Source organism: Barbatula barbatula, assembly GCF_947034865.1.
Source record: "Barbatula barbatula genome assembly, chromosome: 10".
In the NCBI taxonomy this organism is placed as follows: domain Eukaryota; kingdom Metazoa; phylum Chordata; class Actinopteri; order Cypriniformes; family Nemacheilidae; genus Barbatula; species Barbatula barbatula.
Genome location: NC_136773.1, coordinates 9,040,564 through 9,065,974, shown reverse-complemented (window position 1 = coordinate 9,065,974; position 25,411 = coordinate 9,040,564). Strand labels below are relative to the sequence as shown.

The following is a 25,411-nucleotide window of genomic DNA, read 5'->3' as shown; positions in this document are numbered from 1 at the left end:
GCGAACAAAAACAAAAAAGCATGATATAGATAAGAAGATATCTTGTAGATCTTTATTGCCAAGTACCATGGTTATTTCTGCTACAAAGCTTCACCCTCACGATGCGTTGTATGGATTTGGCAGATGCTTTTAAGTGACGTGGATTATACTATACATTTGTTTGTGTATGTGCAATCCCTGGGATCAGACCCATGACCTGCTCTAGGCACTGAACTACAGGAAAACATTTTATTAATAGTTGTAATCTGCAATGTGTGTGCTTCTCACAAGCCTAACACATGTGACGTCATGCTAAACAGACATGTTTAACTCCATTATCCTAATTCTTGACCTCCTTTCTGACTTCCGTTTTTACACTTGAGCGGGGTGATTTGATTTGTTTAGGGCGAATACATTTGTAGAGCTACACATGTAAACAAGACATCTCTAATATGCTTCCTATTGTGGGAGGTCAAAGCAAACACAGAAGACTCCACGTTGCTAAGCCAATGTGTGATACTTTACCAAATATAAACCTTGAATGATTTCAAATCAGTCACAACGATTCTGCATTGTGCCTTCTCTCTGTAAAGCTTACAGGCAGCTTGGACTTAGTTATTTTAAAGCCTGATATCTCTAAAGGGTTGCTGGAATAAGAACAGCTCTTTGGATGAAATATTTATAATGTTTAAGAAGCTAAATTCAGAGCTGGCATGAGTGCAGCGTGTTTAAAGAGGCGTGGCGGCTGGTTACTCCTCTGTGTGTTTCTTATGTCATTTATTCAGCCTGTTTTATTTCACATTGCAGAACAGATGATTCCTTCTGTGCTGAAAGACAGCAAAGAACGGCTAGATACATTTGCCATGCCATTATTTCCTCACCTTTATATTCCATTTACAACTGCTATACATTGCCACCATTCAAATCTCAAATATTATTTGTGCATATTTATTCCTGGTGAACACACTCAACATATCATGTATTAAGGCTACACACTGTGAATATGCAAAAACATAAAGGATATTTGAGGCCTGTGGAAAACATTCACAATCATAAACACGTTAAATTCATTCTGATCTTCAAACAAAGCGCATCATGTCTAACTCGCATTAGTTATATAGATTAGTGATATGAACCACCCTATTTTATGATGGTGCATTTTCCTTTTTTGAGATTAACAGTCATCGTCTTATATCCGTTCATTGTATAGAAAACAACTGCATCAAACCATCTCTTTTTGTGTTTCATGTTTTGACATAAATGACAGCCAGTAAACAATGACCTCATTTTAATTTGGAGGTAAGATACATCTCTAACAGATCCTGGAAGTTCAACTTCTAATCTGCTTGGGTCAGCTACTGAATGTAATACACCGTTCATCTCTACAGGACCAGGTGTTTGATAACATCTGGCGGTATTGCCGAAACACAGCAGGCTGCAGCCCGAAAATGGAGAGAAGAAAAACTGTAGCACATTGATTCATTCAGCATTCTCGAGGGGACAAAAACAGTACGGAAAAACATACGAAGGCAGAGAGCAAGAGAGAGAAATCAACATTTCCCTCTGCCAGGCCAAAAGACATTTCACCGTTTAAAACAACAACAATCTGTCATTTAAGAGACACAGAGAGTTCCATGTTCACACACTATAACGGTATGAACAGAGGTTATTACCACATTTACATTTAGTCATTTAGCAGACGCTTTTATCCAAAGCGACTTACAAGGAATGACACGTGGGAGGTTTACATGTAAAGTACACAACAGCAAAAACAATAATACACGACATAACACAAAGTGACCAAAGGGCATCGTGTATTGCCTCTTACCTGAAACACAACTCGTGATTTCTCCAGCAGATATGTTCTCATGTTCGCCCCGATGATGTGATACCTCCTGTCAAAGCCAATCCCGATGTACTTCCCGAATCGACTGCTGTTGTCATTCCTGGTGGTCTTAGCATTACCTATGGACTGGACATGAGAAGAAAACACACATCAGTTTAAGCAGAAGAACTAGACCGACCTGTGGCTTCATTCATTCTTATACTGTCGTGGGGTTGAACAGTGTTAAATGAGTATTGAATTAAAGACATGGGCAGGAAGAACACAGAGCTTTGTATCTCTTCTTAGGAAGTTGTTTAATGTCGATGTTTAACAATGACAAAAGACTAGAAGCTTGTTGTTCAAAATAGTTTGAGATGAACTATAGGATGTCAGGACTATTTACTGTTAATAAATCTGACAAAAATTTTGTGATTGTGTCTGTTTTGAAGACCCGTGGAGAGTAAAAAAAATTGCACTTCTGGTTAGACCTAAACTACATTTCGTTACACTGTACTTGTATATGTGTAATGACAATAAAGTTGAATCTAATCTAATCTAATCTAAAGGTCATATGAGCTTTATGGCAGAATTATAAAAACACACACAAGGACACGCACACTGGATTTCTCAGCTGTTGTACTGAGGGAAATACAGTAAGCCCTGGGGAGATATGGAAATGAAGGGCAGAATAAGGTAGAGCTTTACCCTCATGTCCGGGACCAGAAAAGAGCTTTAAGGGTATGAGCCTGAGGGTTCTTGCATTCTGAGGGTTCTTTCCAGGTAATCTGGCTTACCTCCATGATGGGGTTGGATGCCAGAACCTTCACCTCCACGTTGGCTTCACTGGCAGAGCCGCTAACTGTGGCAAAGTAACGCATAGCATATTTGGCAGAGACCGTTTTACCCGCCCCGGATTCTCCGCTCACAATGATGGACTGATTCCTCTCATCTCTAAATGACACCAAAAAGACAAGAAAGATCTACGTGAAAATATGAATGTTGATGGTGTTTGTCCTTGTAAAACTCAAGGTGGGGTATGGTTGCGAGGGTGTTTGCTAAAGTGTTCCAAGTGCAATGCGGGTGGGGTTTTCTCAATGGGCACTGGGGTGTCGCTATGTAAGTTTGAATGGTTGCTAGGGTGCTTTGGTTGTTATCGCGAAGGAGAAGGAGTGGTTTAGAAGCGAAGCGGGCAAACAGAAAGCTCAGATTGGAGCCACTGTTACTGCTACATTTTTTGCGTAAGGCCTGGGACACTAAACGATTTTCAAATCTCAAAGAAACTCACGTGATAAAATGGGACTTCATAAAAAAAACAAATATGGAAGATGATTAACATTATGCACATTTAAACAGTATAGGACATTGTAAAGACATTCGTGTTTTTGACAGGAGATCTGATGTCGCTGTCATTCAATTACAACATTTGGTTGCTAAAGTTCACATGTTTGTTAGGTGGCTGAGGACTATTTTGGTTGTTTTATTTACTTCGTATGTAAAAATTACTTTTTGATTTGAACAAATTCTAACAATGTACTGCACAACAGTCAAAGTGATGTATTAAACATACTTAACAATGTGTCTATTTATTTTGTCATTAGCCATGTTAGTTGAACACCATAGAACTGTGCTTTCACTGATCCATTGTATAAAATGGAGAAGAAGCGAGAGGACAAGGAAAATGAGAGACCATGGTGCTCTATTTTGGGCTGGGCTGCAGTGAGCAACGTCCTGACCTACAAACCCACACTTGAGACCGAGCAGCTCACCTACATGCCCATAGCATACAGTCTTATAATAACATATATGTCATATCTATCAACTCTGACCAACAATAAAGTGGATGTGCCCCATCGATATAATTTAATGCGTGTTACAATCGAAGAGGAAACCTACAGTAACCCTTAAGATTACATCTTAACTTATTAACCTCCAAATGCCTTGTCTTTTAAACCGGACTTGTCAGTACATAAATAAGTAGCTATAAAATAGTTTTGAGGACTGGCAGCACAATGAAGAAGGTTGAAGCTACAGGTGCAATGAAATCGAGGGTGCATTGCTAAATGCACTTGTGTCTCATTCATACACAACTCTAAAGCACTACCTGGCCATCTGTTTATAAGCCTCCTCTGCCACTGCGAAAATATGCGGGTCCATGTCGCCCATATTCTGCCCGCTGTACGCATTAATGATATCGGTTCCATAAATGGGCAGCGTCTCATATGGGTTTATGGCGACTAGTACGATACCTGCATAAAGAAAAAACAAGTGATTAAGCTACATGACTTCAGACAGAATATTTGTGTGTGTTTGTCTGCCGTCAGGGTTTACCGCAGTACGTGTAGATGAGCTTGGAATCCATGAAGCGCACTTTCAAGTTGTGTAACACGGCGGGCTCGTGCAGGTAGCTGAGAGCTGTAAGGTCGTTCTCTCCCACCAGGATATCTGGGTTACGGAGATGCGGGAGGTTGTTTGTCTTGGGGTCCAATTTGTACTCGAGTTCCTGAAAAATACAAAGAGATTCTGGTTTGTCATTAAACACGACAATAACCAGACAAATCTGTTTAATGTTGTTTATATGATTTTTGTGCTATATTACCAGATTTGGAACATGTACAGTAGAATGTGTACAGCAAAAAACCTCTTCTATAAAACACAACCCAGCCAAAGAACATAAATGGTCATTTGGAATCATACTATAAGAAATAATAAAAAAATCTTGACAACCCTTTTGCTGGATAAATACAGCATCCCAGAGAATATGAACGTGCTGTTGATGGAAAATCATCTGTGAAGTCACAGGATCAGCCACTTGGGTGCATTTTAGCAAAAGGACCCACTATGGCAGCATTTCAGTGTACAGCATACTGTACCCCGAAAAACATTTAGCTAACACACACTGACCGTTCCATCCTCCAGCTGCAGATTAAGAACTCCATCTCCTTGTTTGTAATCCTTGTTGAGCTCTGCTGACTTCCAAACTTCCTCCACGTCAGGGATCCAAACCCGGGAATACTGCACAAACAAAAAACAAATATTGAATAAACAATGTCTACACAAACACGTCACTCACACTTACACAAGTTTCCTCTAGATATCTCTGTCATCAACACGCATAACTACACATATGATTTAACCTTAGTTTAACCTGAGAAAAAAATGAAGATTGAGAGAATATAAAGACGGTAAAACAAAGACCTGTAAACCTGTAAAAACAAATTTAAAGAAGCACCAACATCAAGTGTCAATGGAATTCAGAAGGGAAGCATGAAAGATTCAGAGCAAGGCACAAAATATGGTACATTACTGGACCCGATTTAATAATAATAATACAAAATTGACCCTATTTAAAGGCGGTGTGTCAATAATCCAGATTATACAAAACTTTCGTTTCGATTTCACTGGGTCTTTAAACACACAATTACAAACTACATTTTTATTTAAAGAATTCTATTTTTGTCTACAAAATCAATTTCTAACCTTCAAAGCAAACACGTTTAAATAAGAAATAAATGAAAATAAATTCTTGGTTAATATGCATCTCGAAATTGCACTGCATTACCATAGCGATTTGTTGCAGTGTGAGAATGTCGAGGGTGATGTAACAATGCAGAGGGAGGAACTATACTGAAGAAGGCGGGGTTAATGCATCAGCCTGAAATAAAACGTGAAAATCTTTTTTATCTTGTACAGCCTTCTGTATTCGCCTCATTGTCACTCTATCCATTATTCTTTCATTTCCTTTTTTAACTGTTGATCATGAATGTTGACACTTAAGACAACCTAATAATTAAATGGAACGCAAAACACTCTATGCAATGTTAGAATCACTCAAACATGATGTCACGATTGACAATTAGTGGACAAAGCCTACAAAATCACTACAGCATTGAAACAAACACTCAAGGACGCTGTGTTTAACACGAGTCTCTGGAGGAGACCGTCCCAGAATTGAGCTCCTAGCAACAAAGACACAGGAGCAAGACGAGAGGGTAAAAATAGCATCTCAACACACACACACGCGGTCGCTACTGCAGACACACTCTTCTATCTCTTACACTAGGTTACATTAACACTCAGTGAGTATATCATCATCAATAACACCAGCAGACTGAGGATTACGGGTCGGCGTGAAATCATAGTGTGTGTGTGTGTGTGGAGAAGATAATCCTCATGTGACTCAAGCACATGATTCAGCAGCTCGAGAAACACACACACACATCTGACCAAGCGTCAATGAAAGCGCATCTGTAATGTGACATAATGCATTAGCATGTGGTATATTAAGCGCAAATGTACATGTGCCTTGATGACTGCACCAAAATACTAACTCTGATTTTCAAATTTTATACTTTTCATAAGCGTAAATAAAAACTATACCAATAAATAAAATGATAACAATAATTAAGACTATATAATTAAGTTAACTATACTTTTAAATCTTTATACATTTCTTTTGAAATGGTAACTTAATTCAGCCCTTATGAAAGTCTGCAGTAGTACGTAAATCTGCTATTCACCATGTTACCTTGTTTTAACTGTTGAACTAGACTGTTGCCTGTTGTTAGTTAAGATTATTTGAGTTTGTTTACTGACTGAGTGATAAGGTGTTACAGTTTTTTCTTCCGTTTGATACTCTGTTACTGAAGTCACATTAAATTGCTGTTTGCCGCTCGTTCTGGCTAGACATTGTTGTTTTTACACTTGAAAGCACGGAGGTAGTTGATCGCTGATTGATGCGTGGCCCATTCTAGTCGTTCAGGCTTTGTTTTGCTAATCGAGAAGGCATGTTCAGATCTATTCTGTTCTCGCTAATCTCAACACACGTGCTAATCTCAACCTCAAGCAGTGCCTCTGCGCTGGCGCGGTAAGAGTCTGCGGTAGCGTCAGCCCTTGTGTGTAGCCCTCCACGTGTGAAGACCAACTAGAGTAAAGACCTGCGACTCCACTGAGCAGATTCATCGGCAAGGCACATCAGTATATTTAACATACCTTTGTTTTTTTTTAATTGCATACATCTTGTGTTTCCAGTTTATTCCTGTACTTCACTGCAGACAGTGCTATTGCCCAAGACGCAAGGTACGTCATGTTCACTCTAACGGCTGTCCCATTCACGCCTCCACTTCTACACCTATGTCTCACTCTCCCTCCATCCATGCCTCTTTCCCCTCTCCGATCACAAACTAATACGTTTCACCATCCCTTCTCCAATCCCACGCCCCCAACTCACATTTAACTCCTCTTCACCCTGGTACACATCTGCGCTACGGAAAATGAAGCAAACTGGCCGCCAACTGGAACGTCTGACAAAGAACTCATCCCTCACAGTCCATCATGAAGCCTACAAACTCCATTTCACTGCCTACAAAGATGCCCTCACTGCTGCCAAAACCGCCTACCTTTCCACCATTGTCACCGACCCTTGCCAAAACCCCAGAACCCTTTTCTCCACATTGAACAATCTCATTAAGCCTCGGACCGACACCCTCTCTACCTCTACTCCTGATCTCTGTAACTCATTCCTTCACTTTTTTGCTGATAAAATTCACAACATTTACCAATCCCTATCCCCTGAATCTTACCTCCCAGGATCTACCCCACCACCCACCACAACCCCTCTTCTTCCCGTCCCTGCCGAGTTCCCAACCCCCCCTCCTCACTGCCGTCTCTCCCAGTTTGACCCGGTAACTCCCCCAGAAATCTCAAAATTCATCTGCTCTTCCAAACCCACAACCTGCTCCCTTGACCCCCTACCTACTCTACTCCTGAAGTCCTGCCTCCCCGTGCTGTGCCCCTACCTCACTATACTCTTCAACTCCTCACTGTCCCACGGAATTGTACCCTCTGCCTTCAAAACTGCTGCTGTCACCCCAATCCTTAAAAAACCTGGTCTCGATCCCTCCTCCCTAAACAATTACCGCCCAATATCCAATCTCCCCTTTCTGTCTAAAACCCTGGAACGTATAGTCACTGCACAACTACAAACCCATCTTCATGCCAACAACCAACTGGAACCCCTCCAATCGGGCTTTCGCACCTACCACAGCACAGAAACCGCCCTCCTCAAAGTCCTCAACGACCTCCTCACCTCGGCTGACACCGGTTCCCTCAACATCCTCATCCTACTCGACCTGAGTGCAGCCTTTTATACAGTGAGCCATAAAATCCTGCTCACCAGACTCAAAGACCTCGGCATCGAAGGTTCTGCGCTCAGCTGGCTCCATTCCAACCTATCCAACAGATCCCACTTCATCTCTCTCCATAACCACACCTCTACCACAGTCACGGTCACCGAAGGCGTTCCCCAAGGCTCTGTACTAGGCCCCCTCCTCTTCCTCATCTACATCCTCCCTCTTGGTCAGATACTCCACCACTTCAGCCTGGACTTCCACTGCTATGCTGATGACATCCAGATCTATCTCAGCACCAAATCCCCCCACAATCCTCCCCTCTCCCACATTAATTCCTGTCTATCAGCTGTTAAAACTTGGTTGCAACACAACTTTCTCAAACTCAACAGTGATAAAACTGAATTCCTCCTCATAGGCTCCAAATCCACACTCAGCAAAACCAATAACCCCACTCTCACCATCGACGGCACCATTGTCTTCCCATCTCCACAGGCCCGCAACCTTGGCGTGATTTTTGACTCCACCCTCTCCCTTCAGCCTCACATCCGACAAGTCGTTAAAACCTCCTTCTTTCACCTCCGCAACATCGCCAAAATCAGACCCTCTCTCACACTCCCAGCTGCCGAAAGACTCATTCATGCCTTTATCTCCTCCCGACTGGACTACTGCAACTCACTTCTCCTCGGCATCAGCTCCACCCACATCAACCGACTCCAACTGGTCCAGAATTCAGCCGCCCGACTCATCACCCGCTCCAAATCTTGGCATTACATCACTCCAGTCCTTAAACAACTGCACTGGCTTCCCATCTCCCACCGGATCACCTACAAAATCCTGGTCCTCACCTACAAAGCCCTTCACCATCTGGCCCCCACATATCTCAATGACCTCCTCTCCTTGTACCAACCCTCACGGTCCCTCAGATCCACCTCAGCTGGTCTCCTCTCCATTCAAAAGTCCAAACTCTGCAGTTTTGGGGACAGAGCATTCTCTAGGGCAGCTCCCAGACTATGGAACTCCCTCCCCCCTGACATACGCACTTCTGAGACACTTGCCATCTTCCAGTCCCGCCTTAAGACCCATCTCTTTACCTCTGCCTACCCATAGCCCCATGTCCCTTTTTTTTTTTTTTTTTTTTTTGTAAAGCGACTTTGAGTTCTTGAAAAGCGCTATATAAATTAAATTTATTATTATTATTATTATTACTCTGTGGGTCTCTGGAACTGCCAGTCAGTTGTGAACAAGACTGACTTCATCCATACTTTTGCTAGCCAGTCTGACATTCACATTCTAGGTCTTACTGAGACATGAATTTGTCCTGAGCACCCGCTCCTCTCTCCACTAACACGGATCACTAACTTCTCTCACTTTCCCCACCAAACTGGAAGAGGAGGAGACACAGGTTTGCTTATCAACAATAATTGAAAATATTCCACACTATCTTCCCTATGCAACAACTTAATTGAAGAGCTAGATGTGCTGCTATCCTCATTTCCGGAGGATGGTGGCCCTCTTGTAGTTTTTGGGGACTTCAACATCCACCTCGACAAACACTATGCGTCTGACTACCACACCCTCACCGCCTCGTTTGACCTCACACACCTCGCCACAGCCAGTACTCACAGATCAGGAAACCAGCTTGACCTCATCTACACCCGTAACTGCACCACAGACAACATTAAAGACACACCTCTTCACATTTCTAAGCACTTCTTCATCACTTTCAACATGCTCCTATCTACATGCACTACACCAACACCACCACCTGTTTATTTTAGACGGAACCTTCACTCTCTCTCCCCTAGCACCCTCTCTGCTAAAGTGACATCCTCTCTTCCCTCCAACTTTGCGTCTCTAGATGCTGACACTGTCACAGACTCCTTATGCTCTACACTTACATCATGTCTAGATAACATATGTCCTCTGTCTTCCAGACAAGCTCGTGCCACCCCCTCCTGCCCTTGGCTGTCTGACATCCTCCGTGAACAACCGAGTACCCTCCAGCTGGTTCCAAATGCAGCAGCACGCCTCGTCTTGAGCCCAAAAGGGCTCATGTTACACCCCTTTTCATCTCTCTCCACTGGCTACCGGTTGAAGACTGTATCAGATTCAAGTCACTGATGCTTGCCTACAGGACTATAACTGGATCTGCACCGGCATACTTTCACACCCTCCTACACCCCATCAAGAACCCTGCGTTCAGCAAACGAGCGGCGCCTTGTATTGCCTTCTCATAAGGGCAGTAAATCGCATTCTCGCTCATTCTCCTTCATAACTCCTTCCTGGTGGAACATTCTTCCTAACTCGGTCCGGTCAACCACATCTCTCACAACCTTAAAAAAACGACTTAAAACCCATCTCTTCTGTGAATACTTGCGTACTTCTGTACACAAACCCTCTCTCTTTCTCGCAACAGGTAGTGTGGTCTAGCTTTTGTTAAAACTAGTAACTTTGTATTAACACCTATTGTATTATTGCTCCTGTATGACATATCGCTTATTGCTCCCTGAACTCTTTGTAAGTCGCTTTGGATAAAAGCGTCTGCTAAATCACAAAATGTAAATTTAAATAATGTTACAAACAAGGAAATTCAGACACATGCCTACTTTTACCAGGACTCAACAAGGACTGGACAACAAGGACAACATTCTGTTAATGAACTAACTATGTGCGTGGAGAGGGAGAGGAGGGGACAAGTGCTTTACAGAAGGTTTATAAATCATTTCACAGCCAAACAGAGATTACAGAATTAAACATCTCGAAATAAAAGTCACAATTTAATTTCCTCTACTGTAGTGTAGTTGTGCTAAGTCAAGATGCACCCTAAATCCTTAGATGAGGCCACACTTCTAGAGCAGTGACACATGGTATCTTTATTTCCCAGGCCTGCCTTGACAGGGTGTCTGTCTAGCCACGCATTTTAACTCCATGAATTATAAAACAAACTCAAACACTCGACGCAAACACATCAAACGTGGGGCCATCTTGGTTTCCACAGTTGAGAGGTACAGCTGCATCTGTATTAAAACATTGATTTAAAGTGGACCACCACTGCAGTGGTCTCATGTGAAGCAGGCCTAAAGGTATCAATTATAGGCCATTTTGGTCCTGGATCACTTCCTGTTTGTTGTTCATTTATAAAATACAAAAAAAAATCCTTTAAGACTTAATTATATATGTGAAAAACTAAAACAGGAAGTGTTTCTGTACCAGTTTTGTTTTCATCTTTTTAAATGGTCCATAGACCCATCAGACTGGTCTGAACTGATGTTGCCAACAGGGGCAACTCGGGCAAGGATCCTTCACTCCAACAACAAAAAACCCTCCATCCTGATGATGCTAAATGTAAAGAATCACACCAAAACAGCCCTGATACCAGGAAATGAAAAAACCCCACTGTACTTATTAAATGACTAAACACTCTATTGTCAAAGTTAAGAAGCACTTTTTAATACTTTTTATTGGTTAGATATTTGCTTAACCCAGTGCCAAACATGAATAGTGACTTATGAATAGTGAACTAAATATCACTATATGGAGATGCAAGGTTTCAGAAGGACAGCAAGTTATATACTTTTGAACACAAAGGTGCAAAAAAGAGTTTCAAAAAACATTTATGCAGATTCACTAACAGCTTACTCAAGCACAAACGACATAGTGAAAATAAGCGCTGAAAACCGCTATTTTTGCGGATGACCTTATTTGTTGTTGTTTCCCTTATAGATGCAAAATGTATGGGAGAAGTGTAATTAATTTCAATTAATCACACACAATGTGATTTACTAAGGCTTGCGCTCGTGAAATTATTGGTATCTGATTTAATTAACGGCCCAAAAAAGCATGTCTTAAACCCTAAACTAATTTGCTCAGCTCTTAGTAGATTGCGTTGGTCAGAGATATTGCACCTGTGTTTTTTAATGGGTGCCTTCTCAGTAAATCACTGCGTAAATCTGGCCCTTAGTCTTAAAACACCCTTTTCGTTATCAAGAACCGTTGGTGTAATGGGAAAGAGTGATGGACCCTAAATGTTCTTTATGGATCCAAACACCCTAACCTAACAAACATGAAAAAGAACATCTATCTAAGAGTATGTAGATATGTCAGCTGACTCCGCTGTGTGACTGAGCGGCATTTCATGATTCAAAGCTGCATGACTTTTTTCCTCGGTGGAATTCGAAAGATGTTTGGTAGAATGTCACGGCATCCATCTCCACTCACAGCCATAGAAGAGCTCTGCATAAGAAACAGGCTGAAAATCTGATTACAATTGAGTTCAAGTTTCGATTCAAACATGTCACCTCAAGATGACATTCTGCTCAATACCTTTTGTGCTCTGAAGAAAAGACAGTCTGTCTGGAACGCCTAGCATGAGTAAATTAAAACAAATTCATCATGTCATTTGTGAACTATTGAAGGTTACAGTACAAGATGCCCTGGGATTTGACCGTAGAGAGAAAACAAGGAGATGGAGAGAGAGCAGAACAGACTATCACATGACAGACGCTCATGTGAAAATCTTCTGTTTCTCAGAGACTACATTCACAAGCAAACTCTTCACCCATGAAGAGGGTGCATACTTCAAGGGCTTCACTATGAAGGGTCAAATGAAAATCATCATTATTTGTCTCAATATTTTAATCACGATTAATCATAATGATTATTTTGGTAGTTTAAAAGATTTATAATTTACTTCCACTTATTTATTGAACTTTCCAGCCCATTAATACATTGCATTTCAACTTCTGACCTTGTCATGGTGGTCTTTTGTGCTTGCTATTAACACATTAATATTGTGACGATTATGGTCAGTTAATCGTGGGAGGCAGAAATCTTTATCGCGGTTAAAATGTGAATAATCAGGCAGCCCTACATACTACAGAACAACTCTTGAACACACTTGCCAATAATCCAACAAAAGCCAATAACTCGAAAAACAACCACTTTTATGGCCAAAAAGAATGTGTCTTATGAGTTTCTTGACCAGAGACGCCTTTCAACACGCGCCATGAAGAATGACCACAGGCAATATTGGATCTCATTCAAGTGAAATGGCGCAAGAATAAATTCAGTGGAATTAAATGGAGATGACACACTCACACGGATCATAAAACTCAATGATGTGACACTATGGCCCATTTATCACAGGCCACTGATCATCTTCCTTATTAACATAATCATTTCACAGTTCAATCTCCATCACTTCACACTGATGCATATAGGAACGGTACAAGTTAAGCATGTCCAAGCTTTTTCAAAATCAACATTGAAGTGATAGTTCACCCAAAAAATGAAAATTCTGTCATCATTTACTCGCCTTCGAGTTGTTCCAAATCTATATTCATTTCTTTGTTCTGATGAACACAGAGAAAGAGATTTTGAAGTATTCTTATAACCAAACAAATCTTGCCCCTTGATTTTTGGGTGAACTATCACTTTAAGACTGAAGGATAGAATTTCTGAGAATTAATAAGGAAGAACAGGTTTTGCAACTTGTTTACACTGACCTGCAATGAGATTTTTAAAGTAGTATTTCAAGCAGCTTCTTAAGTAATACGGTGACATAAAAGCTAGATCAAATAATAGAAAAATAGTTGACAAAATGTGCTTTCTGTTTACTTTCCGTCTTTTTTTGGAAAATCGTCTATACAAAAGCAAAATCATCATCTTGCAGAATGCCATAATATTATATATTACAACAATCATACATTTGCATTAAAAAAAACGAATTCTACAAAAGTAGAAATAAAAGGTAGAAGAATGCTGCGTCCAGAGACGATCAAAAGAGGCAACATTAACATCAGTACTTACTTTAATAAACATAAAATCCAACTCCTGGTTCATGTTTAAAGCATAAACTGCTCTAGTTAAAACATTACATCTGTCCGTCTTCAGTTGTGAAATACGCCGCGGATTGTTCAATGCATCTGATTGGATCCCTGATCTGGTCGGATGTATAATGATAACTATGACGATGCTCTTCCGACCGGCCGATGCTCGAGTCAGCTGAGTTTTTCAAGCATTGTTGTCTGTTCCGTCATCTGTTCTCAGAACTTCCCATGTCACGTTATGAGGAGCAATAGTAGAATTCTATTAAATTACATCATTCTGCAAAACATGTGAAAACTGCAGGAGAGACGGCCATATCAACAGAATCAACAGGAGAGAGAACTCATGGGAACAGAAGCTACATTAGGATGCAGCCGTGAGCCGTGAACAGCAGTTAAAGGGACAGTTCACCCTCATGTTGTTCAAAACCTTTATATGACTCTTTCTTTTTTGGAACACATAAGAAGATGCCTCAGTGGTTTTGTGTGCAATTGAATTCAGTAAGGGCCAGTGTTGTTTGGTTACCCACAATAGTTCTTTATTCTTTAAAATAAATTATTTGTCTCTTTAGAAGAAAGACAATCAAAAGTTTGGAATGACATGAGGGTGACTAAATAATGAATTAAATGTTATTTTTGCATGAACTATCCCTTAAAAGCACAGTGACACTTCACCTCATTTGCCGCTATGCAGACCTTATCTACCCCCTAGTAATGAAATGCGCATGTTGGCAATCAGTCGTTGGCCCAACAAAAAAATTATTTGACTACTAAAAACATATTCTGGCATTCTAACATGCCTTAAATGGGCTGAATTTTGGACAATGGACAGATATGAAAAGTATTCAGATTTATCTCTAATAAAAACCTGGCAAACTTGCATGAAGTTCCACCAGCGGCAGATTTCTGTGACGCTAGTGAAAGAACAGACCCTTCCCTCCATCAATGCAGTTTTATTCGCAGCAACACACAAAGAGCAGCGTGTTCTCAGGGTTGCCTGAAAACACAAGTAAACTGTGACTATGACCTACAGGATATTGTGACCTTTGAGGGAAAATACAAAATCTCATGCTGTCGGCCAACTGCCAATGAAACATGCAGACATTAGATCATGACATTCAGAATCGTTTTAATAGTGCTTTGTTTGCCTGTTGCAGCCTTCATGCACTCTGTCAATTTAGATAGCTGAAAGGAATCATCTGGTCTTGATGAGATATATAGCTGAGTATCATTGGCATAACAGTTTAGAAACTAAACCCTGGGATCGAACCCACAACCTTGCGTCGTTAACGCAATGCTCTTACCTCTGAGCTACAGGAAAGAAGTCGCTCGATGACATTACCAGCGACATGGGCACTATTTACGCTAACACATTAGAAACCGTCGCATCTATGAAGTAAAACAAAACATTAATGAGAAAAGCATAGCACCATGGTTCAATAGCACAACTTGCACCCTTAAAAGAGAAACACGTAAACTGGAGCACAAATGGAAACAAATCCAATTAGAGGTCTTTATATTTGCATGGAAAGAGAGTGCAAACTGTTATAAAAAGCACATCCGAAACCTCATAGAAACTAAGAAAAACCATCCAATGTTTTTGTTTAATTCAGTTACTAAATTAACAAATAAAAAAACATCACCTGACCTGGTTATTCTGAAAACACACGAGACCAAATTGTAAAAACTCAACCTCTAAGTCTTCCCTATGAATTAGTTTCAACCGTCGCCCCACAAGAAAAGCTACAGTGTTTTAACCCAAAAAAACAGGAATATTTCATTAAACTTATTGCAACATCTAAAACTACAACATGTTTATTGGAACCCATACCAACCAAATTATTAAAAGAGTTCCTACCTGTTGCAATTGAGCCCATTCATAACATTATCAACTCATCAATTAATCTAGGCCTTTAAACTGGCCTCTTATCAAGAAATCAAACTCAGACCCAAGTGAACTAGGAAGCTATAGACGGATTTCAAATCTCCCTTACCTGTCTAAAACACTAGAAAAACTTTTATCCACTCAGTTGTGCTCTTTTTTTTACAAAATAATGACATTCAGTCAGGCTTTAGACCACATCATAGTACTGACACTGCGCTCATTAAAACAAACAACCTGCTTATAGCATCAGATAAAGGCAACATCTTACTCCTAGTCCTGCTTGACCTTTGTGCTGGGTAAAATACTGTAGACCATAACATACTTTTAGATCGCTTACACAATTATACCGGTTTTGAGGGACAGGCACTACAATGGTTCAGATCGTATCTGACAGATATCAATTCTTCCATTTAAATGGGGAATCTTCAAATCTTATGCAAATAAATTATGGATTACCACAGGAATCGGATTTAGGGCCCTTGCTATTCTCCACGTACATGCTGCCCATTGGAAACATTATTAGAAAACATGGAATTAGCTTCCACTGTTATGAAGATGACACTCACCTATACAGGTGCTGGTCATATAATTAGAATATCATCCAAAAGTTGATTTATTTCACTAATTCCATTCAAAAAAAGAAACTGGTATATTATATTCATTCATTACACACAGACTGATAATTTTCAAATGTTTATTTCTTTTCATTTTGATGATTATAAGTGACAACTAAGGAAAATCCTAAATTCAGTATCTCAGAAAATTAGAATATTGTGAAAAGGTTAAATATTGAAGACACCTGGTGCCACACTCTAAACAGCTAAAGAACTCAAAACACCTCAAAGGCCTTAAATTGGTCTCTCAGTCTAGTTCTGTAGTCTACACAATCATGGGGAAGACTGCTGACTTGACAGTTGTCCAAAAGTCGACAACTGACACCTTGCACAAGGAGGGCAAGACACAAAAGGTCATTGCAAAATATTTACCTGGTTTAAGGACCATGGTATCCCTGTTCTTAATTGGCCGGCAAACTTGCCTGACCTTAACCATTGTGAAGAGGAAGATGTGATATACCAGACCCAACAATGCAGAAGAGCTGAAGGCCACTATCAGAGCAACCTTGGCTCTCATAACACCTGAGCAATGCCACAGACTGATCGACTCCATGCCACGCCTCATTGCTGCAGTAATTCAGGCAAAAGGAGCCCAAACTAAGTGTTGAGTGCTGTACATATGCTCATACTTTTCATGTTCATACTTTTCAGTTGGCCAAGATTTCTAAAAATCCTTTCTTTGTACTGGCCAGGACCTGTATATCTCATCAAGACCAGATGATTCCTTTCAGCAATCTAAATTGACAGAATGCGTCCAAGACATAAAACATTGTATGACTAGTAATTTCCCCCTTTAAATTCCAATCAAACAGAAACATTACTTATTGGACCAATAGCAGAATATTTCTGATTATAACCTGCATATTGAAGGCTGCACTGCTACTCCAAAAAATACCTAGGCGTTATATTAGACAGCAACCTTTAATTTGGAAATCACCTCTCAAATGTCACAAAAACAGCCTTCTGCCACCTTAGAAATGTTGCCAAACTATGAAATAGAATTGTGAGCTTCTATCACACTACAACCCATCAATCTCCCTAAGATTTCAAAACTCCAGACTTTTGATAACACGTAGAATAACAAAATCTACCAAAGTGGGTAGAGCTTTCTCGTTTCCTCGAGACGTTTAATCAAAGTTACTGAGTGCAGCTATGACATATCAGAGGGGACCTGGTCCTCCCGGCTGAGGTTTTTTCCCTCCATTTAATTATCATTGGAGTTTGGGATCCTTGCCACACGGCTGTGTTGGCTTGTTCACCAGGAGATTGCTTTTATAAGATATTATTTACTATTTTAAAATGATCTTGTTTGTGATGATAGAGCTGAAAGAAGGACGCGGCGATTAGACAAGTCTTCACTACAAAATTTCAGCCGCTATTAGATCATTAATAATAATCTTAAATAAATTTTTTTCTTTTGCCTTGTTATGCAAGCACTGTCGAGCTTGTGCAGAGACAGCAGCTTTTGCCAGAGGGGAACTGGAATCCCCTGGTTAGGCCTGGTTTCCCTCTGATGCTTTTTTCACCTCCAATGGAGTTTTGGGTTCCTCGCCACCATTTGCATACTGTTTTGAACTGTTTGCCTGGCAGGGGGGCTGCTAGAATTTTATAGTTTTATTTAATGAACACTGCATATACAACGGAATTTATAGTCTGATATTTGACTTGTGTTTTGACTTGCATAACCTTATATGTTTTGCTTATAGTCAATGTTTTCTTGTACAGCTGCTTTGTAACAAAGAAAATTGTAAAAAGCGCTATATAAATAATGTTGACTTGACTTGTTCTATAAACACCATGCACTGTGCTGTGTTTGACCTTTTCTGTGTTTTTCTGTTGTTCTTAGGCCACGTTTACGCATTTAAAAACGTTTTTTCCTTTGCGTTTTTGAAAGGTTCCATGTACACATGACAGCATTATCAAAACACTCTGCATTTACACGGATCCAGGAAAACGGATAATAACACTGTAGTATGCACGACAGGCCAGTGGATGGCGACGTTGTTGTGTAAAGAAACAGGACGTGCCTTGGCACATACACATGCGCAGTTATAAGCCAAAAGTACTTTTTAAAACCGCTGGTTGAAGTATATGTGTGTTTATATATGTGAGTCTGTCAAATGTAAATAGTGTCTCTGCTGAACTTATTGGTACAAATCTACATTTTGCCAGGGAAATGTCAATACATAGTCGAGCAGTGAGAGCTCACAGTACAGGAAGCCGCAATATAGTTTTGGCTTTAATGCATGCGTGTGATGTCAACGTTTTGAGAAAGTTACATATAAAAACAGTTGCAGTTACAGTTTACATGGAAATGAAAAGGGCGTTTAAAATAAAATGTACTTTGAGACCTGTTTTCCAAAGTTTGCGTTTTATGTTCCCTAAAACGCAGTTTAAATGGACAGCCATAACGCATCATTTTTTATGCCTCTCATTTTCTCATGTAAAGCTGCTTTGGAACAATGCACATTGTGAAATGCAGTAAACAAATAAAATATAATTTAATTGTTGAATAAACCAGAGACATTAAGAGCAAAATCATAATATTTTGAACTCCAAGCTAAAAAGAATCTGGCAAACAATACTAAGAAATTCTGAATGCCATGTCCTAGATTTGTAAGAAGCTAAATAAAAGCATCTTCTCATTGTATGTAGTTCGACCTTCAGGCACAAACACTCCACAGATATTAATTTGATCTACTTATTTGGTCTTCTGTTACCCCTTGTTAAACCCCGACATCATGCTGTACATGGGTAGACCTGATCTGAATAACTGCGCTTTGCACTAGCAGCATTCAAAGAGATCTGTCAGTGTATTTACAATAGCACAGCTGCAATATGGGGGATGGGTGGGCCTTCTCTATCACTCCCCTCTCTTCGGTACAACCGTCCAACCATTCTCATAGATTATTACGACCACATATCTATGATGATGTCATGCCTCGGCTGCTACACAACTATATTGTGATTGAATTTTTTCCCCAAAGAGACACGCCTTGATGTGAGCAGACCGACCAACAGGCCGCAGCAGAGGATTGAAAACAACGCATGGGATGATGCCAGCATATCTAACATGGTGCTCGCATCAGCACCAGAGCTGGTCGCATCATCCCATGCGGGCAGTGATGCTCGCATCAGCACCGCCTGCATCCCACTGACTCTCTGCGGTCAGCCATCACCTCACACTGTGACCCATATCAATAAATCACAGGCCTTTGAAAACGTCTGCTTGCCTGTCCAATACTGAATCAAGGCTGTTTCTATCTAGTCCACAAATCTGCATTATGACCAGTTTTGCTGGGGTATTATTAGAGTAATAATAAGGTAATGTTTAGCCTTTCTTGATAACGTTATTAAAGGGAATTATTTTACATGTATCTCTTCAGACAAACGAAACAATGAAACACATAAATGGAGAGAAATATACTCTACGTCTCCATGAGGAAAATGCAATGTGCATCTATTCATTCATTCATTCATTCAAAGCATCAGAGGGCAATAATGACAACATATGCTCAATGTTACCCATGAATACACCATCTGCAGCAATAATTTAAGCTTCAAATGCATGCACTGACATTACATCTGAACCTCGAACACGCATTGATATTACAGTCTTTTAACATTAGCGCATAATGCCCACACGATAAGATGCAGGGAAGGGATGCTGAGTATGTGACTTTACCTTCGTATATAATTCAGACGCTGCCATGATAATGGTCGCACAATCACAGTCAGCTAAACATCCGATCAGTCCGATCGCGATTTCTCCAGTAGATCTCACCCGGTGTAGCCCGTTTGAGAGGATGTCATGAGGACAGGGTCCGATCGTGTGCTTCTCGACAATCTGATCGTGTTTATGGCGCGTCTCTGTCGCGATCGATGCACAGAATGAGTCAATGAAAACACGGTTGCCATGTCCGCAAGACAAAATGACGCGAGAGTGCGCTCTGGTGGACGCGTATGGATCCATCACACACTGGCATCCCCACCTGATAATAATAAATCGTACATTCAAAGGTTTACTTCATGCAATGCATCATATTTGGTTGGTTGGTTGGTGGTCTTATTTTTAAATCTATGATTAATAAAATATTTCATAAAATGTTTGAGAACTGACGAAATCTAATATCGTACAAAATAAAATAATTTCTCATGAAAGTGACATAAGAGTGCGCTCTAGTGGACATCAGCACACCATCGCAAACAATCGTTTGTTATTTTAATCAATAGGCAAATGAGCAGCTTTGAATGAAATTCATTATAAATGTTGTAATGACGTGGTGTAGAGGAAAATGATAACATTAATATAATATAGTAATACAGTAGGCACTAGTGGACATCAGTACACCATTACACACTTGCATTCCACCTGCCATTAATTGAATTAAATTAATTTCACATACTATAGATTTCAATTGAACAGCTTCGGCTTTTAATGGTCAAAAAATTATATTTAGTAAAAATTTTATTTGGAAATGTTTGGAAGAATTATTGACTACCATGAAATATACTAAATTAAATGGCAGTCAAATGTGTCACAGAACTGTTTGTTTTCCTAAAATCTTCAAAATATAAAATTTTGTGTTCATATACACTATATATTTCTACCAATGTAGTCAATAATGTCCCAGGACTGAAAATTGCTAACACTCTTCCAAATAGCCTATTTTTCTTTGTGTTTAACAGATCAAAGAACTCTATACAGGTCTGGAAAAACCTGGGGGTACGTAAATGGTGGCAGAATATATATTTTTGGGTGAACTACCCCTTTAAGCGAAGTAATGTATTGAATAATTCTAATAATATAAATACTTTGCTACACACCATTTTTTTATTTGAAGAACCTTACATTAAGTTTACATTGGACCCCTCTGACTTTTATTGTATGGACACAAAACCACTGAGACATTTCCTAAATATCTGCTTTGTGTTCCACAAAGGAGTCCGACAGGTCTTATATGACATGAGTCCAAACAAATGACAGAATGTTTATTTTTGTGTGAACTATCCCTCTTTCGCTCTTGATATATCTTTAATGTATTGTATGGGGCCTTTTGTTGTTATTACAATAAAGCTTCATGTCATGTTTTAATAAACCCAATGACATACACGGTATTCATGGTATGAATTTCATTTTTGCATTCAAGGTGTAACAAGTGAATAACATTCAAATGTTTTAACAAATGTACTCTATTAATCACAGATAATAATATTAAATTTGATGTGGGTCACAAAAATATAAACCGCTCAAACAAATTAAGGAAACACTTAAATCACATATTAGATCTATGAACAGAACAAGTTAGAAATTGCCACTTTTGCTTATTGAAACAAAACAATGTGGCAATGGTCCATACAGGCCAAAACCATTAACACAATCATTTTAACTTGACTGTTTTGTTCGTAGAGATTTAATATGCGATGTGTTTTCTTTATGTTTTTGAGCAGTGTACAAATAGAATCACCTCATTCTCAAAACACGAGCAGAACAAGTTTAAGTTTAAACCTTTGTGATGCCATTTTTAAATTGGGGGAGTTGTAAATGTCAAGCGGTCAAATGTGTTGATAAAATTATTTAATTCTTTAATTTTCTGAAATTCAGGTGATCACATACTACCTCCAGTAAGAAAGACACATTTGGATGATAAAAGCACATTCAAAAGCACAGAAGGTTTGTAAAACTATTTTATTTACAAGTCAAAATGGCTCAAAAGCGACCACAGTTTATGCTCATGCAGACTGTGGACAGTTTACTGTAGTGCGTTGATGAGGCGTGAGGAGTCGACAGAGAACGGCCTTCCTCCTCTGCTTAGAACATACAGGAGATGTCATGGAGCCAGAGGGTGGAGAGGCATCCTCACTGTCTGCTGTCCAAATGCAAATACCAGACATATATGACACGAACATGTGTGGTTTTCTAGAACTGCTTGCCAATCCGTGTAATGACACTGCGTGATCTTAAGGCTTTAAGCACTATGATACAAGGTAAGCTGACCGCAGCCTCAAAGATCTGCAATACATCCTATCAAACATCACTAAGAGTGTCCTCCAGGCAAAGCTGAAACTTCATGAAGAGCATTCTCAAAGAAGCAGGGTGCAGATCAACATTATTACAGCTTGCTTTCCATTTAAGCACACAATTAAGAGTTAACCCAAAATTGAATAATCCCATTTACTCATCCGAGTGTGTGGTTTCAACATACTGACTATTTCTTCCATGGAAAACACAAAATGTTTTAAGGAATTCAAAGGTTGCTCATTTCGATACAATGACAGGGTACTAGGCTCTCATACATCAGAAGACAAAAAAGTACCATTAAAAGGTCAATAAAGTGTTATATACAGAGTCTTTGACACCCCCCAAAAAATCTAAATCCTCAAAAATAACTGTGACAAAAAATAAACAATCACATTTTTACACCTCACAGCAGGTGTTCAGTCAAATCCATCAAATGCTCAACATGACACGTTTGATAGTTTTGAACAGAACACAAGCATGAATTTGACTTTAGAAGACTTATAATATACAAGTATATAAATCATATCGACTACATTTATGGTAATTATTTTGTCCTTTTTTAGCATTAACAGCAGCAGCGTCAATTTCATTAATCTTTGGACGAAGATCACCCAGGACATTCTGCACACGTCTCGTTTTGTTTTTCACGGAAGAAAAGAAGTCACAGCGGTTCGAAACAACACAAGGGTCAACAACTGATGACAAATTGATAAGCATCTCTTTAAGCAGTGGGTAATTCAGGAATGGCTGAAATTAAAATGTAAAACAAATGTAAAATGCTGTTTGCCCTCGATCAAATATGTACACTTTCAACTACATACTACAACACATTAAAAGATCACGAAACCTTTGAGAACTTCACCCTCTTCAGAGCCACGACCCAACCCATCTCGCAGTGCGGCTTCAGTTCAGAACAGTAACATCTGCAACCCTATGAATATTCAGTGTATTTTCAGAGGACAGGAAAAGAGAAAGGATGAGGGCAGGAATGCAGGATCAGAGATAAATGTAGATGAAGAAACAGGAAGTGGGAGTGTGAAGTGAAGGAAAGCAGCAGGTATCAGCCGGCCAGTTTGCTGGCCACCAGAGAGGGTTTTCTCTGCGGCAGGTCCTGAGGGGTTGGGATGTGGTCTCCGGTGATCTCGGCCTTCTCTGTCTGTGCCGCAGGGATCTGCTTGTTCTTGATTTTAGCCTTTGCCATGTTGTAGTCACCCGAGTCGAAGTACTTTGGCTGGGGGGAAAAGTAGTCAGCACGTTATTCTCCATAAATCTGTTCTGCAGTAAAGTTAAAAACCTGTTTTTACAAAAAACATGTAAATGTTCTCTTATGCACATCAAGAGAAGGAACGGACAATGTTCTACAGAAACAAAACAGGCAGAAACTTTCTTATTCTTGCAAAATTGTATTAAATTGAAGTCTCCTGTGAAAATGGTTCCCGTTTCAAATTGGCATTTGCTGAAGTGGCAGTTGTGTGTGTGCGTTCAATGTATGTCGCATTCGTCTGATCAAACACCAGTGCCAGACTTGAATTCACAAACGTCAAATATGCCTGTTTGAATCTGTGCAAGTCTTACCACTAAAGGCATTCTTCTGATAACAGTGTTTGTACTGTCATTGCAAGAATGAGCGACATATGAATGAAGTAACAGTCTCACCCCCTTCTGTAGTCTCTTCCTGAGCAAATCTGATCCTCCAGGCTTATTGCCCAGGTGAGGATATTTGGCCTTCAGTTTGGCTTCCTCTAGTTGTTCTGGAAAAATCTTGTTCTCGTCATCCTTAGAAAACAGACAGCAACTCTTTAAACATTCAATCTGTCAAGGGCTGAGTGTTTTCCGTGATTCAAATGATAAATAATGACCAAATACCGAAATTATAAATCAAGTACTCAAACGCAAAAACTGAACTTTGGAATGACAAATCAAATGCAAACTTCGCATTTAAAATGATTTGATAAAACAAACCATTTTGCCACTTGATTTCTTTCTCAGCATAAACTGTACACAAACACTGGACATTATGTTTTAAACATAACTGAAAGGAACAAACGATGTTGGCATGATGATGCTGTTTTATAAAATGCGCTTATTTACACAATCCCAGACATTTCTAATCGCATTCTTGTGTTGCGTCTACAGCGATTGCGCGATAACTGATCTGTATACGAGTTTTAAAGATTAAAAACACACTTCACAGTTCAAATGCAGTTAGCTTGACATGCTAACAGCTAATTAACACGGTACGTCTAAATCCAGCGCAAAACAACGAAAAGTAGATCGTATCTCAAAACATATGCGTTTGCTCGTCTGTCAGGTCACTACATCAAGCTGTTATTTCTCACATTTCATAATAAAACCTCTAAAATAACAGAGAAGGCCTTTATGGTGAAGTGAGCAGCTATAGAGATTTAAATCATATTACAACACCATCAGACAGAAACGGGGGTAGACATCACATTCGTCCGCGATCCTACATTAGGATTCATTCATAAATCGTGTTTTATTCATTTTCTTGACGGCGTGATTAACAGTCCCTGTAAATACAGTTGACGATGTGTAGCGGAAAGCCTAAATGTGACAGAATGCAGGCATTTGGCTGAAAAATCTTCACGTTCACTTACTTTCTGGTCGTCCACATTCGTCTCCTCGTGTTTTGTGTCCTCCATTTCTCCTGATAAAACCACTTTGTGTGGATTTATTGATGTAGAAATCAAAGCCTGAGCGAGCCTTCGGTCTGCGTACCGCCCACGAATGTGTCAATGCTACTATGGCAAAGGACCATCATGAATATTATATACACATCATGAATATTACACGCGTAACGACACGTTCGGCCAATTGGCGGAGCCGTTTCGCTTCTTCGTTTTCGGGGCGTTCGACTTGATGCGGAGCTGCGCAGACCCGTTGATCTATGACATCAAAGTACCGAGATTGCGAGAGTCTAAACAGGATAGGAAACAGTTTGCTCTCAAATCGTTCTCGCGGCGGTAATAGTCGGTCTGCGCAAGGCCGTTTCAAGCCGAACACCAGCCCGTGTTCTTAAAGCTTCTAAGAATCCTCGAAGAAAGCTCTTCATTTAGATAAAACGTCGACATATGAGATTCAGCTAAAAAGTGATTCGGGACAATTCGAGAGC

General features: G+C 39.9%; 2 protein-coding genes across 2 annotated transcripts in view; both read right to left on the bottom strand.

The window, feature by feature from the left end:
- Positions 1–20,125, bottom strand: part of myo5aa (myosin VAa) — a 59,440-nt gene extending 39,315 nt beyond the window's left edge. The window contains exons 1-6 of the mRNA XM_079465310.1: positions 19,942–20,125; positions 4,706–4,816; positions 4,133–4,304; positions 3,906–4,050; positions 2,599–2,755; positions 1,808–1,951 (exon numbers count right to left, since the gene is read on the bottom strand). Coding sequence (XP_079321436.1) covers positions 1,808–1,951; positions 2,599–2,755; positions 3,906–4,050; positions 4,133–4,304; positions 4,706–4,816; positions 19,942–19,968 — 756 coding nt within the window. The 5' untranslated portion in view covers positions 19,969–20,125. The remainder of the gene's footprint in view (positions 1–1,807; positions 1,952–2,598; positions 2,756–3,905; positions 4,051–4,132; positions 4,305–4,705; positions 4,817–19,941) is intronic.
- A 1,251-nt stretch (positions 20,126–21,376) lies between these two features.
- Positions 21,377–25,411, bottom strand: arpp19a (cAMP-regulated phosphoprotein 19a). Its single transcript, XM_079466558.1, has 3 exons — positions 24,897–25,411; positions 23,935–24,054; positions 21,377–23,509 (listed from the first exon to the last, which is right to left on the bottom strand). Exons 1-3 carry the CDS (start codon positions 24,939–24,941, stop codon positions 23,339–23,341), a joined length of 336 nt encoding a protein of 111 aa, XP_079322684.1. The 5' UTR covers positions 24,942–25,411; the 3' UTR covers positions 21,377–23,338.

Coding starts and splice junctions, on each gene's coding strand:
- arpp19a (XM_079466558.1), bottom strand. CDS start 24,941: ATGGAGGACACAAAACACGAGGAGACGAATGTGGACGACCAGAAA. Junction 24,055..24,896: donor CGAATGTGGACGACCAGAAA/GTAAGTGAACGT, acceptor CTGTTTTCTAAG/GATGACGAGAACAAGATTTT. Junction 23,510..23,934: donor GGAAGAGACTACAGAAGGGG/GTGAGACTGTTA, acceptor TTTTCCCCCCAG/CCAAAGTACTTCGACTCGGG.